Source organism: Staurois parvus, unplaced genomic scaffold (genome assembly GCF_062004578.1).
Source record: "Staurois parvus isolate SC_StPar_1 unplaced genomic scaffold, SC_StPar_1.0 ptg000548l, whole genome shotgun sequence".
Lineage (NCBI taxonomy): Eukaryota > Metazoa > Chordata > Amphibia > Anura > Ranidae > Staurois > Staurois parvus.
In genome coordinates, this window is record NW_028318344.1 from 5,882,289 (window position 1) to 5,898,110 (window position 15,822).

At 40.9% G+C, this 15,822-nt stretch overlaps 1 protein-coding gene across 1 annotated transcript in view; it reads right to left on the minus strand.

Annotated features, from left to right (window-relative positions):
* Positions 1–7,239: 7,239 nt before the first annotated feature.
* MYADM (myeloid associated differentiation marker) overlaps positions 7,240–15,822 on the minus strand; it is a 50,449-nt gene continuing 41,866 nt past the window's right edge. Inside the window, exon 2 of the mRNA XM_089690979.1 lies at positions 7,240–14,833. Coding sequence (XP_089547105.1) covers positions 13,905–14,819 — 915 coding nt within the window. The 5' untranslated portion in view covers positions 14,820–14,833 and the 3' untranslated portion in view covers positions 7,240–13,904. The remainder of the gene's footprint in view (positions 14,834–15,822) is intronic.

A 15,822-nucleotide genomic window follows, 5' to 3' on the forward strand; every position in this document is an offset into this window, starting at 1 on the left:
TGTCACCGCCTTAGGTATATCAGGGTTTTCCACGGATTCTGGTACACCGCGGAGTCTAATGTTATGTCTACGGCCACGGTTATCCAAGTCTTCAATCTGCCTGTAGAACTCTCTGATAGTCGCAGTGTGGACCCCTGACTGTCTCTGTAAGTGGAGTATAGCATTCTTGTTGCTACTGGAGACCGTTTCTACCTGAGCCAGTCTTGAGCCCATTGCGCGGATGTCTTCCCTTAAATCATGTAAGGCAGTGGTCAGGGTAGTAGCCAGAGAGGCCTTTATATCAGTGGCCACAGCATGTAAATCTTTTAGGAACAAGGACTGTGTGGCAGGAGAGAGATCATGCTGTGGCACTGTGTCACTTCCAGCCTGCATAGCCATGCAGGAAGAGCAGCCTGTGTCAGAGGCTGAGGCTGAGGCTGCAGAGGGAGGGGGAGAGGGGAATTGAGAGAGAGAGGGAGGTGGCTGCGGCCCTGCTCTCTGAGCCTGGGAGCTAAAGAGCTCCTTAATGTGTCTCCCAGCTGGCTTGTGGCCCCTTGGGGATCGCGATCGGGTGCCGGAGAGCGTCCGGTCGTGTTCCCCCATGATGAGAGGGGATTATCTTACCCCTCCCGACCGCGCTGTCTGGCAATCCGATCCGGCCGGCGGGAGCTCCTGTATTATGCGGCCATTCCGCTCGGCGCCAAGCCACGCCCCCTGGTTTTCAAATTTGATTTTGTTTTGGAATGTATTTTTTAATTCTAATTTCAGCCAAATTTCTTTTCGTTATTTCAGAATCCTTTAAATTCGTTAGTATTATAATCCAGAAGTCGGATACATCTGAATCTCCGAATAATGGAAAAGGCGTCTGAATTTCGATTCGGAACTAAACGAACTGCATGTCTACTTATGAATAAATGTTCAGCCATCACAATATATTTATGGCGGTTGGAGTATTAGAAGTCCATCTGCTAGGACATTAGATGCTTCTGCTCTCTGTCACAAACCATGCTTCTGCAATATCTAATCATATTGACCAGTTTCCTCTGTCAGTTCTCTAATTGAATTTTTCTTTCTTTGCCTAAGAAATTATATTCCACATCAAATGATTGCTGAGAACTTACATTTATGTGAAAAATAAGTACACCTCAAGGAAATTGTTGACTTTTTCAGCATATGTGAACAGGCAAAAATTAACTCCTAGGGGGGATTAACTGAAACCGGTGCACTCAGAATCTGGTGCAGCTGTGCATGATATTCATTCAGCTTCTAACTTCAGCTTGTTCAATTAAGCTTTGGCAATAAAACCTGGAAGCTGATTGGTTTCTGTGCAACCAGATTTCGCACGCTCCAGGTTTAGTAATTCTCCCCCCTTGTCTACCAAGGTACCTTTATAAACTTCCAGGTGTTCATGGCTTTAAAGTGTTACTAACCCAGGACTCCGCATTCACTTTATCTTGTCTCTCACAGTACACAGAACATGGAAATGCAATTATTTTAATAAATATAAAACACTAAATACTTTTTCTCATCAGCAGTATATAGCAGTTTTCTGACTTTTATCAGTGTCCAGCTAAGCACTGGTTAAAGCTTGTAGGAGAAGTTTGCATTCTGCTCTGACTGTCCTATGGGGCTGCATGATCCCTCACAGTGCTGATTGGTCCTGTGAGGATCACATGCACCCTCCCAAAAAAATCTCTCTAACAATACACACCAAAATGAGCATGTGCAGAGAGATTGCTAGAGCTCTGTGCTACCAGCAGATGGATTGAGGACAGTAAAAAAGGGAAGACAGAATCAAACAGCTTTTTTACAGAATGCAGAGGATTAACCCCTTAGGCTCCACAGTCAATATAACAAGCATGCTTTAGTGCATATACAGAGAGAGATCCTGTCTATGGAAGAGGGCTAAACCACCCAACCTCTCAAGTTACAGAGGCACCTGTGAAAGTACCTGTGGGAGCCAATTTTTTGCCTCCCTTCGGGGGAGAGGATGAGCCTTCAGCAGCCTGAGTAGGTGGAAACAGAGCAGCATAGATAATCAGACAGCAAGTGAACTATAGCTGGACAGGCTGAAAAACTCTTTTTCAAATGCAGTAGTTCTGGGATTTTTTCCAGCCTGAAAATGCCCCTGCCAAAAAACGCTGATAAAACTCTCTGTGTGCATGGACACATAGGATAACATGCTGGGGCGTTTACTAGCTGTAGAAAAAAAAACGCCTGATGCCCAAAACAGCAGCTGTAGAAATGCCCGTGGTGCATGAGGCTTTAACCTGACCAGCTATACTGCCAGCTGTTCAACGGAAAATAGAGATCACTGGGAATACCCCTGTTGCTTGGGAGATAGAGGAACAACCGCAAAAAACCACCCCACTGCCTAACATTTGATACACATCCACTGAAAAAGGAAAGAGCAGGAGTGAGGAAAGGTGTAGCATGTATTATGGATGACACAGGAGACACTGGGAGTCTTTAGGTCTTTATGAAATGGATCTGCCACCTGATTTGTTAGCCCCCTTGTGATAGTAATAAAGTTAAACAAAAATTAAAAAGTATATAAAAAAAACTAAATGAAAATAAAAAAAAATGAAAATCATCCCTATACAAACCCTAATGTAAAACGCGTAGCATAGGGCGCACATGTGTATGTAGACATAAATTGCACCACACATGTGGGGTATCACCACAACCAGCAGAGTGATAGAAATAATAGTGTTAATTCATTTCAAAGACCAAAATAATTATTCTTGACAATTAAATGCCCAAGCGTTTGATGCGACTAAATGCTTAACAAGCATTTCCTTCTGCCTAAACACTGTTGCCAGGTGGGAAGGTATCTGCTAAATTAAAAAAAAACAAAAAAAAAACAAAAACAACATGCCAGAGCAGTTGTGAGCTAACTTCTTGTGCTCTCTGCCTTTGCTGACTATTACCACTTACAGGTCACACTAGAGTGAGCTTTACATATAATCGTTTTTACTAGACTATTTCACATACTTAAAACTTCTGTTTTGACTTGAATTCCAAAAGAATTTTCTTTCGAAAATCTTTTCTAAGAATTTTCGTTTGAATTTCACACCATTAGTGGGTCACAGAAATGGCCAATTTTCGGGTGGCCACTGAATTTGAGTGATCAGGCATGTGGGAATTTTTTTTAAAATTCAAATTTCAAATCAATGATGGGAGAATCGTGCCAAAAATATAAGCAAAAAAGAAATGAGCGTGAGCTGTGACCTGGAAAGAAAAGAAAATTCCTGGCCATAAAAATTCTTTTCGGTAGCAACACGGGGTGAAATTGAAGGCTTGGTTGGTTGAATTGTGAAATCAATGGCAGCACCATCGGATTACAAAACGCACAAAATTTATGATTTTCTAAAGAAAATTTGTTCAGAATTCAACCCATGTACAGCCTGCATTAGTGTAATTATTTTTCTTTTTGTCCGTTAAAAATTATATAACAACAGGGCTCAACAGGAACGCGGAGAAACTCCAGCACCTCCAACACTGGATGTAAGTAATAGCAAGGGCTGGAGTGTTCTGGAAGGGTCTTTTGTCGCTGAGGGATCCATCATCACTAGGGGGGATTTATTGTTGCTGGGGTGGTCTATTGTTGCTTGTGGGGGATATGTTATTTCTGGGGGTGGGGAGTAAGTTGTTGCTGGAAGGGTTCAACTGGCTGCTAGGAGATCTATTATTGCTTGAGGGGTCTGTTGTTGCTGGGGTGGATCTATTGTTACAGCAATGGTTATTTTGTTGTGAGGGGCTCTATTATTCCTGGAATTTATATTTTATTGTGGGGGGGGCTATTATTGCTGGTGGATCTATTGTTGTTGGGGAGGGGTCTATTGTTACTGGCTGCGGGGGATCTATTTTACTGCTTTTCTTGTTATCAACAAATTCCATACAAGTTACTTAGCATCAAAAAAATTATACCCGCTTCTGTATTCTCTAAAATGGGCAGTACTGGGAGGGGGTGGAAACAAGGGATGGTGGGTAAGGAGTGCCGACCAGGGAGTGACTCGGAAGGGGAGAGTACCTGCACCTATTCTTTGAAAAAAAAAGCCTTGGATAAAAGTCAATTCAAGTACGGTGTTGCATGACTGAGTAATTGTTTGTCAATCCAAACTGACTGAAAACTGGCCTGGCAATGAAGGAGTATTACAGGCTGTTACTCAAATGGTTAAAGAAGTTCACTGAAAACAAGTCATAGGTAAATTTTGGTACATTAGGTGTGGAGCTGTACTTAAAGTGACTCACTTTAAACAGTAACTCCACTTTTCTTGAAATAAAAAATTCTCACTGGGAGCATTTTAACCAACTTTGTTGAAGAGTCCTACCTGTTTCTGTTCTGAAGAAAAAGCTGTCTGTCTAGGACAATGTGCAAGGTGAATCCAAATGTGAGTCACTTTTTCATTATTCAGCTGATGCGCTTGCATTGTTCTAATGAGGAAAATTGCAGGGTCTGCATCCTTTTAGACACGCATAACCCTTTAGAAGTGTCTCACCAACAATAACATTGTGTTGCAGAGGATGCCTAAAATCCGACTTGCATCTTAGTGCAGACTTCTAGGAAAATCAGTGAGCCAATCACACAAGCAGGAACTGACATTTCTGGACAGTTTCCTACACCAGTGGTGTACAGAACACCTCCAGGTTGCCATATTGCAATGACTTTCTGAAAATTACAGTGCTACAGATTGAAAAGGAAAGGTAAATTTTACCACCATTCAATTACAATATGGCTAGTGTAGCAATTGTATATGCTATATTTTTTTTTTCCTATTTTTTCCCAATGAAAGTGGAGTTACACTTTAACAAGAAGAATAGACTGCAAACAGGTATGTCAATCAAACACCCCATATCAGCAGCAGCTTTCAGTGCTCCTTCCCTACCCAAATGCTGAACCACTCTGATTGGGCAAAGTGCTAACAGTTCCTTGTTGAGTGTCTGAGGTTGCCCATTTCTTCCAGCCCCTATACATTTTATATGTTCTATCACAATGATTAAAATAAACACAAGCCGATATCATTACAAGTCGTTCCGAAAAGTATCCACCCCACTTCCCCTTAAATACGGCTTATCTGCTGCTCATCCCATCCTTCTGGCTTGTGAAAGGGGCATTTCTAGCCCCAAAATACATAGCCACGTCCGTCATTGACGTAGTGACATCACAGCTAATCACCAAGTGGAGCTGAGCCCAGCCAAGCTGGCCAAAGCCATTCCTGGAAGCGTTCAGAGGGTGCTTGCATTTCAGCCTAGCTATACATCATCAGACACATACCAGCAGCTTCTTCATGTTCCAGCTGCCTCCCTGCTGATCTCCGCATACAGTGGTTGCTCCATTGAGGGTCCTACTATAAAGTTGGGGATATACTGACTCTTTCCTTTATGCACTGAGTGCATTATTGCTTTTAATCAATTTGAATAAATTGTCTCCACTTAGATCAGAGGTGTCAAACCCAATTTCATTGTGGGCTACATCAGCATCATGGTTGCCCTCAAAGTGCTAGTTGTATCAGTAAGACTATATGTCCAGAGCAACCCCCCCATCAGAAGTCAAGAGTCCCCACTCTCCCTTACATCACAGTGCACCCCCTGTTACCTAGTGCTGCTGACAGAAGAACCAGAAGAAGCTGGGAAGCTGAAAGTGTAGGATCTGTAGGAGTCAGGGGCGGGCTGACAACTCATGGGGCCCCCGGGCAATAGGGGAACATGAGGCCCCTGTGTCCTTGCCCACACTCAAAAAAGCCTATAAAAAAGGTACCAGGGGCATTTCATGGGGCCCCCTACTGACCCGGGCCCCCGGGCAGTGCCCGAGTGCTCGAATGGTCAGTCCGCCCCTGGTAGGAGTTCTATCCTTTTCTCTGCTACTGACTGCTGAGACTGGGGGAGGGGTTGGAAGGAGCCTCTCAGCGGATGTATGGTGAAATGCAGGTCTGGTGGAGTTCTGTCCTCTCTGCTGCTGACTGCTGAGAAAAGGTGGGGACAAAGAGAATAGGGGGGGGGGGAGTGCAACTGTAGGACAGGTGAGAGGGCCACATGAAATGGCGTGGCAGGCCAGATTCGGCCTGTGTGTTTGACACATGTGAATTAGATGGTAGAGCCCTCTCCTGTATAATTTTTGCATGTGTATTAAGTTACTCAAGACCTAAATCTGAGGAGTAACAACCATCTCTGATGCCTTTTTATTGACTTTTAGCTGGATTCCCATCCTTCCTGTCCCTTACACATAAGCCCTGGTTATATAATTTGGGTCCATTATCGTCCCATAGCTCTATATTACCTATCACAATGATGTACTTAATGTAGTTATTTGTTAGAGATTCTGTATATATTGTAAAGCGCTGAGCAAACTGTTGGCGCTATATAAATCCTGTATAATAATAATATAGCCCTACAGAACAGACAGTGCACAGTTCACAGGAGTGTTTATATGCGGCTTCACTGCTAACAGGAAACAAGAACTTTATTGTAGAGAAAAAGAGTACAAACACAGATGCAGCTACAAACTCATACACACCGCCATCTACTGGTTGATTTAGGTGGTGCACAAAATACATGAACAACATTATTATTAAATGTTAGTAAGGTGAAAGGTACTTTATAGCAACACTCCAGGCAGTTATAAAAGGCACACATTAATGCAATATTAATACATCATTGAATGTATTTTAAATGAAAGCCCTGCACGTACCTGAATTTGACTTGGTATGAGCTTCTTGCAGCTTTTGTATAGCAGAGCTCAGACTGGTAGGGAAGAAAACAGCAGAATGAGCCAACCAGTTGTGCTCTTGTGCTAATAAGCAATGTGTTGGTAGAAGAGAACAGAGTGACAGAACAGTTCATTTTACTGTCCCGTCACAAGCTGAAGGAGGGACAACACTGTTAAGTGTCCCTTAACTGCAGCAGAGAAAAATCAGGTCTCCTGCTCTGCCACACAGGGCTGTGTTGTATGACAGAGCTGGGTAAATCACAGAAATGGATGGACAGAAACAGATAGGTAAAACAGTTCTTTTGAATGCAATTCACCCATCTATTTAGTTGTTTGCCTGGAGTTTGCTTTAAATAGAGAATTTTGAAATGATAAAATCATATTACACACAGAGTGTGCGCTTTTAATAGGATAGCATAATGCCAGAGTGTCATGGTCAAAAAAAAAAAAAAGCCCATAAAAATTCCATTTATTTACAAGTTATCCTTACAACAAAACCAAACCATAACAATATATTCTTAATTCACCTTCAAGGATGTGAGCCAAACCAGTTGTGTACATCAAAGTATTTATTTTCATTTCTTAAAAATAAGAAAAGCACAAGATTGACACAAAAATATAAAAAAAAGGACACAAGTACAATACATAGTACTTTACAATACTGTTCAAAAGAAGGCACTTTGGTATACTAAGCATTCTGTTATATGTTGTGCAAAGAAAGCCACGGTATATATAATGCACAGTACATACAGAAAAAATGGGTTTTTTTATGGAGGATATCAAGACAAGGCAGACACAATCAGGCTTAATAAGGCAATAGCAATGTGCTAAGAACAGTAACTCAGAACAACCAATAAAAATACAATTCTTGACTGCTATGAACTACTGTACTTTAAACAGAAAAGGCTGCTCTTTGCACTGCTTTACTGAATAAATACAGTGAATGTTTGCATATATGTATATATATATAAAAAGCATGACCTAAAAATGCACATTACACATATTTTGTACTGATACACATTACTGTTCTCTAATAATTCCTTTATCAGGCAAATTATTTTTTAAAAAAAATTATTCTAGGTTTCTACGTAGGGCCCATGTTTGGTTGTAATGGTCTATGGGAGTGCAAAACCTTTATGAAGGTGGCCAATGGTAGGTCAGAAGGATGTCCACTGTAGGTCACATGCACCTGTCAATGAATTCTGATTGATCCAAGAGTGTCTCACACTAACGACATCGACACAAACCCAACTCCATCAACACAAACCCCTAAAGTAGAATTCCATGTTTACTTTGACTTTAAAGTTGAGTTTCACTATTTCAATCAACATTGACTATTTTTAATTCTTATTGCTGCTACAATTAGATAGATATAAGGTTTAACAAATAAATAGGAAAGTATATCATATCCAAGTTTCAAGGCCTAGGTAAATGATGGCATACATCCCAGGAGACTTCAGGAGGGTTTTGTAAGCGAAGCACACCATCCTGCCTACATGCCTGAGTTAAGGACAGATGGATTCTAGGAAATAAATGCTACGTGAATCATCTGCCCTTACTCATGATAGCTACGGCCAGAAATGCTAGGGGGATTTCTTAGCAAAATAAAGCATGGGGACATGGATGGATGGGCATATTACAAATGAATTAAAAAGTGGTCTCTGGTGCACAGATTCAGTGTAGTTCCTCTTTAAATAGTTCATTTTGACCAAAATGGCCCAACTATTTCAATTACCTGGTCTCCTCCTCCCATGCCCATCTCCAGGGCTTCCCCCATCCTCTGGAACTCACTACCCCAATCCATCAGACGGTCACCTTCTATCCTCACCTTTAGGCGCACCCTGAAAACCCATCTCTTCAGGGAAGCCTACCCCGCCCTCACCTAATTGCTGATCTCCTCCGCTCTTCCCACCACTCCATCCCCCACAGCTATTCCCTCCTGTACCACTCTCCCCTCCCTCCTAGATTGTAAGCTCCGAGGAGCAGGGCCCTCGAACCCCTTGTTACTGTACTGTCTTGTGTATGGTTTCCCATTATAATGTACAGCAAACCGTTGGCGCTATATAAATACTGTATAATAATAATAATTACAGAATGAAGCAGACACTGTTAATGGTGCTCTGTTCCACAAAAGTGAAGGCAACTTCCCATCTGTTGCCATAATTAGAATTAGGATGAATGCCTCGCCACCATTCAGAAAAAGGTTCTTATTAATGATTACAAGGCTTTTTCTAATTGGCAGAGGTGGAAATCGTGATGTCATCCGCCCATCTCTCCACCTCAGCCAATCAGAGAAAGCCTTGATACACTGCTAAAAAATAGAAGGCTTGAATAGAATAGCGGAGAAGCATTCACCCTGACTCTGATACTACAGTATATAGATTGTAAGATCTAATGAGGAGGGCTCTCAGTTTGCTCCTATATTGAATTGTATTGTAACTACTGTTTGTCCTCACATTGTAAAGCGCTAAGTAAACTGTTGGTGCTATATAAATCCTGTAGAATAATCATAATAATATATTACAATGCACACAGCAACTGCAAAGTTATGTAAAGGTAATTCATTTGTTTGGTCCAAAAAAATATTAAAAGTCAAATTAAACCTAGAATTCTACTTCAGGCAATCTCTTAACATGTTTGTACAAGATGTCATAGATTTACTTGTATTACTCCTGTTTTGTGATGGATTTTTCAATAGCTTCTCGGGTTTAACAGTCAGTCAGAAAACTGACAAGAGCTCCACCAAATTCCACCGAGGAACTTTTTGTTGAGATGCACCTCAGAGGGAATATAGTACACCCTGGCCCTCTTAAAGTGTTACTAAACCCAGGACTGTGCATCCACTATATCTGGTCTTCCACAGTACACAGAACATAAAAATGCAATTATTTTAGTAAATATAAACTGCTAAATACCTTTTCTCAACAGCAGTTTGAGCAGTCTTGTGACTTCTATCAGTGTTCAGCAGAGCACTGGTTAAAGCTTGTACAAGGAGTTTTCTTTCTGCTCTAGGAGGATGCAAAACCCCTGACCCTTTGCCTGGACAGTGCGGATTGGCCCTGTGATGATCACATGCACTCTCCCAAGCAAAAAAAAAAAAAGCTCTCTCTAGAAATACACACTAAACTGAGCATATGCAGAAGGGCTCCGGGTTCAGGTCTGTCCTATCAGCGTGGACATTTGAACAAGAGGAGGTGCAGAGAAGTCAGGATCAAACAGCCTTTTTACACAATGCAGAGGATTAACCCCTTAGGTTCCACAGAGAGCATAACAAGCAAGCTTTCCTGCATAAACAGACAGATTTTACGGTTGCGGGTTTAATAACACTTTAAAGGCAGCCATGTATTTTGCCATCTGATTATAAAACCTCCTTTAGATTTAATTACCTTGTAATTCAAGGGACTCAAACAGCCCATTCAATTTAGATCCAATAAGTTGAACCCGTGCACTACATTGCTGTTGGTAGATATAAAAAGAGATTGTACAATCAAATTGTGAGGCCAGAATTTTTCGGTTGGACCGAGTCTATAGAACTTATTATTTTTCCTCAATCTTTAAAAGGTCCACTCAACACAATATAGATACTTTGGTTGGAAGTGTAATTCTTTAGGGAAAGCCGGTGGCAAATATTTTTAAAGAAAGTGTTGGAATATAATCCCGACAGAAGTTCTGACCTTTTCCCACTCTACCTGAAGCGAATATATGGTTTGGAGTCCTAGCTTCAGAATTAGTAGTCTTATTCTGCACTCTCTGATTTTCTAGAATTATGTGATAGTAAAATTATGTGTAAAAACTGCATTGTACAATAGTAACATGTGAAAACATAAACTTCAATAAACCTCTGCATCTAAAATATATAACTAAATACAAAAAAAAACAAAAAACATTTTAATAAACATTTTTTCACTGAGGCACTAGGTTCACACTTGTGGGGGTGCAGGACAGCATGTAAATTGCACCCATTTCTGCACCCGCAGCTAAACCGCTCTGCTCTTTTGCACTTGAGCGGTTGCCATTCATTCTTAATGGCACTCCTGCATCTGAAGAAAGATTTTGGTTGCAGGAAATAGCATGGTGCAAAATGTGCAAGGACCTTTTTCCTGCATGAAAACACAGGCACAGCAACCCATTCAAACGAATAGGCTGCCATGCCTGCGCAAAAATGGCTTTCAGAGCCGCATAGATATAAATCTAGCCTTAGACTCAATAGTAGCATATGCTGACATTGTTCATTTACGAATGTGATAATAATAAGAGTATCCTGGCAGGATTATGTGGAGAAAACATATTTAAAAAAAAAATAGAAATTATGAACCTTTCAAATACACACAAAGTATCTGTTTCGGGTTACACCAAACCAAAGCGCAAGGGACAGGTCCTCGTAAAACCCTGAAGTTATTTATTCTTACTCTGTACGTAAAGAAAAAGCTGTCAGGGGATATATTGTACACAGCCATTCCTTACCTGGAACAAGTATGTGGGAAGGGAAGTCCCTGATCAGTAAACTGGTTATGAGACAGCAAGTCAGAAGGAACTAAGGCCAATACATCAGTATGACAGTCAAGTAAAAAGAATTTTTAGGTGGAGATCAGGACTGCAATGCCAATATTTCTCCAATGACCACTTTCGCCAGTTCTTTGGTGAAGCTACACTTCAAACAAGATGAGAAAAATGCTGTGGAAGAGTTCAGTAGTTTTTTGTATTAATAAACTATGCTTTTATATGGCTACCCACAGAAATATTATGTTTTGCATTAATGAGACCCTCAAACTGTGTGTCCTGCCAAAAGGGTGTACAGTGAGGTAGGGTTAGAACCCCTGTCAATTTTTTACTGCTGTCTGGGGCACTGTTGCAGAGGTTTTCCCCTTTCCTCACTTACTGTCCTAATCACAACCATTTCAGCACGCAGCAAGTGAGGGAAAATCTGTAACACATAGAGCAATACAAAATTGACAGGGGTTCAAGTTCCAGCCTTCTTATGCTCTTATTTCTGAGTGTGTTGTGGATTTTCCCTTACATCCTGGTATGGTTAAACCTTTTTTTTACCATGAGAGAAAATGTCTCTAGTGCAGCCTCAGACAGAAGTAAAAACTGAAACTAAAAGGTTCTTATTCTTCCCCATTTGATCTAAATCATGTGTACCGTGGTGTCATCTCCCACCCCTAGTCTGTGATTGGAAAGTGAAGGAGCAACAGCAGACTGAGGAGCTCCTCCATCCTCTCCTTTATTGGCACACCTGATTGTCATCTAGTACTGCCGTCCCTTTGCCCAGTCTGGGCGCAGCCAAGTCAGATTCAGGAATTTACAGTTTGCCTAAACGCATGTATAGGTTTATTAAAGTGGAACTTTAGTCAGAAAATTAGGTCTTGATAGAGGACTTCATGCTGGCCCCCTTTTGCAGGTATAGCTATGTAAAACATTAAAAATAAGTGTCTATACTGTAAAAAAAAATTAAAAAAAATACTATACTATACCGTGCTTAAAATCAGAGCCACAAGAGGCGAATATGCTGACAGTCTAAAGATTTACTGCTGCTTAGGGGCTCTGGGATTCAGCAAAATGGCAGCCTCCAGCAAGGAGAAACAGGAGCAATACTGGAGGCAATTAACAGCACACACTAATTTTGGTAGCATAATTTATTAGGGTCCATGGAAAACAAAACAAAAAAAAAAAATTCTGTTCCTAGAGGTGTTTAGCTTTCATTGTATGCCTCTAGAAGCAGCTAATGCGATCCTATGTGCCCATGTGTATTAGGTAGTCTAGAGGTGTTTATTAAGCTCAGTGTTTAGATGCAGAATAAAAACCCTTCTGGTTCACGTTTTTGAGAGCATTTTCCTGGCAGAAAAAAACACTATACACTCCTAAATGCAGCCACCTAATATTTTGCTTCTAAATACTACTGAAGGCCACAGTGTGCATGGGCCATTAATGTGGAATGTATGTTCCTTGCTAAAGAACATTATTTTTTATCTAGTTGTTATGGGTAAAGTTCCACATTTACGAATCAATAACCATTAGATCTGCCTTGAGTTCAGCTTTAATTCACTCATTAACGAACTAGTGACTAGTATACGGTTTTATTTGGTAAATTATGCAAGTTGAATGGTAAAGAAGTACATTACATTCTGTATACTGCCTTATATGCTAGACCTAGTATGCAAGTATACTACATCCCTATTGGATATATGACATTATAAATGAAGGGTAGGTGTGGGCGTTCACGTGCTTTCATTCTTTACATCAATCAGAAAAAGTTCCTTACATGTTGACAACAGGTGAACTAGAGGAAGTAGTTAGGGACCTGCTTTCCAGTCTTAGAAGTATTGGTGTAAACTAGTTAGGGGTTCCTAAAGGTCCTCTTACTAGTTCACATCTGAGTGGGGAGGGTTAAATGTATTGCCCGGTAGATCTGGCAAACGTGACAAATATTTGTGTACCCATAAATCTAACCAATCTGGGTCAATTATCTGGTCAGGAGAATTCCCTTATCTTAACATATAGCATCATCTTTGCTCACCGCATCTAGTGAAAAAGCAAGCCACCTAGGTTTAATATTGCAGCTTCACTAAAGGTGACATTTGTAAACAAGTGACCAAAGTAAATCAAGATGTTAGAATTTGAAGGGTATGTCCAGGCAAAACTTTTTCCTAACTGTAACAGAGAAATTTGGTGATATTCTCTTGACTGTGCTTTCTAGCAGGGCTATGTTAATCTCAGAACTGGATGTCCAGAAATACAAACCACTTTGGCAGGTAAATGAGTTGCCCAACAGAGGCGGTCACATGAGTGAGGGATTTATCAATTTGTGTCCTGTGGATGAGTAGGACAGGGAAAAGTAATGAATTGCAAATATTCAACCCTGCAAAACTGGATACAAGTTTGGGTGGATCAAAAGGCAGTTTGAATTGAATTCCAAGTCTTGTGCATTGGTAGATGCTGATGTAATTAGCAAGCCCTAAAACCCACCTCGACTACAGTCAGTTTACAGAGGTCAGTAATGAAGTTATTGGCTATTGGTCTCCAGCAGCTGCTACTCTATAGGCATCAGCCATTGAAATGCTTTATTAAATTGGCTTGCTAATTTTAGCTACAACACTGACAAGGAATAATTCATGTAAATAATTTACTTATCAAGTTTGAAATGGTCAATTTATATCACTAAAATTAATTCTATTGATTAATATGGAGACAAGTGAAATCCACATCATTTTCAGATTTAAACAGTGATAAAGATAAGTCTTGCAGAATACACAAGATCTATGATGTAGACTATAAGATTGGCAGATGACAAAACCGCAACAGCTACCAATTTATCCCACGTACATAGCATACGAGGGTGATTGCTGCAGCTATTTGGCCTTCGTGTTGTGCCCCCATACTTTGAATCGAACTGGAAAATGGGCCATATGATCACGGCAGAGGCATACAGCAAGACAGCTAGGAGAGCATAAGCATTGAGGAACTTTTCAAAAGTACAAGGCAGCCAGCCTGTACACTCCCCAACACAGAGAATAATGACCACAACAGATAGGATGAAACAGATGCAGTACACAGCCAGGCACCATTTCAGTGCATCATGATTATTATACAGGGGGGGTTCTGAAATGAAGACGAAAATGACACAAGCTATGTAGCTTTCAATGACTTTCAGTATTCCAGGCACAGTAGCCATGTAGCCAGTAACTTCTCCCGGTCGAGCCCTGGTTAACGACACTTCAAAGATGTATGCCAAGGTGGTGAGGCAGGAGAACACAGTTGCCACAACTTGGTAAGTGTGTGTTTCATTGCCGTAGCTCCTATCTTGAAGGAAGTATAATGGATATAGAACAGAAGCCGAAAGGCACATTAGGACAGCAAACATTGCAAACGTGATGGGAAAATTCTTCCAGGACACTGGCATCCGGCTCTGTATCCCTACAAACTCAACAACAAGGATGATGATGGTGACAACAAAGCAGAAGCACCAGGAGAACATGCACAAGTCGCCAGCTCGGCCGCTCCAGCCTCCTCTGTGGACCACCAAGCTGAATGTAATACAGGCGAAGATGGCTGCTAGAATCCGTACTATCCCAACAGGAGACTTCAAGACATGGGTGTTGCCATCTATGATTTTCCTGCGTTGGACCGACATGGTTGAAGGTTTATCTTTTAAAAGGAAAAAAATTAATAGTTTAGTCTTTATATTGGAAAACTAAAATGTATTCAAATAGGAAACATTTCTTCTTTTCGCATTCCTTACATAATAAAGTACAGCTATGGCGGTCTTTTGATTCTAATCATGTAACACTCCACGTGAAAAAAAAAAAAGATATACAGTAATTATTTACCATTTCAATATGCAGTGAAAATGGCACAAAATGTGATTTTTACTTTCTTGCAATGAGGCAAACTGGTGACATATACGTTTTGAATGCCCGCAGAAATATCACACTGTTTTTTTTCAGACATCTGTTTAGAACTGAAAGACCAGCTCCAGGTAAGCCCTGTAGTCAGTTTTATTTTCACAATTACACAATCAATATCTTACCACAAAAGCTGGGCACACCATTATATAGAACAAAAATTTTATTTTTGTTTTATAAAAATTGGAATCAATCACAAAAGTGGTCATAAAGTCTGGACATTTTTAACCTTCATGCATTTCCTGCATTAAGGTTAAAAACGTCCCTCTATTTATACTGCCCCCTCACCCCCCTTATACTTACCGGAGTCCTTTCTTAATCCAGTGCTGAGCCCATCTGAGCAGCTCTCTCCTCTCTCTCTCTGCTCAAAGAGGCAGCACCAAGAACCATTGGCTCCCGTGGCTATCAATCAATTTTTTTAAGCAGAAGGGGGGGGCAGGGATGTCTGTGTTGATAGATGCAGGCAGCATGGCTAGGGAGCAAGCCCGTAGGTGGAGCCCCCTCTTAGTAAGTGGCTTTTTATGGGGGGCACACAGAGAAGGAGAAAGAACTGCCGGCCGGGAAACCGAGAAGAGGAGATTTGGGGCGCTCTGTACGATACTATTCCACAGAGAGAAGTATAGCATGTTTATTATTTATAAATAAACAAACCTTTACATTCACTTAAGATCCATAAAGGCCCCTTAAAATGTACTTGTGTACATTTGATGCTTTCCTCAGTAGAATCCATTA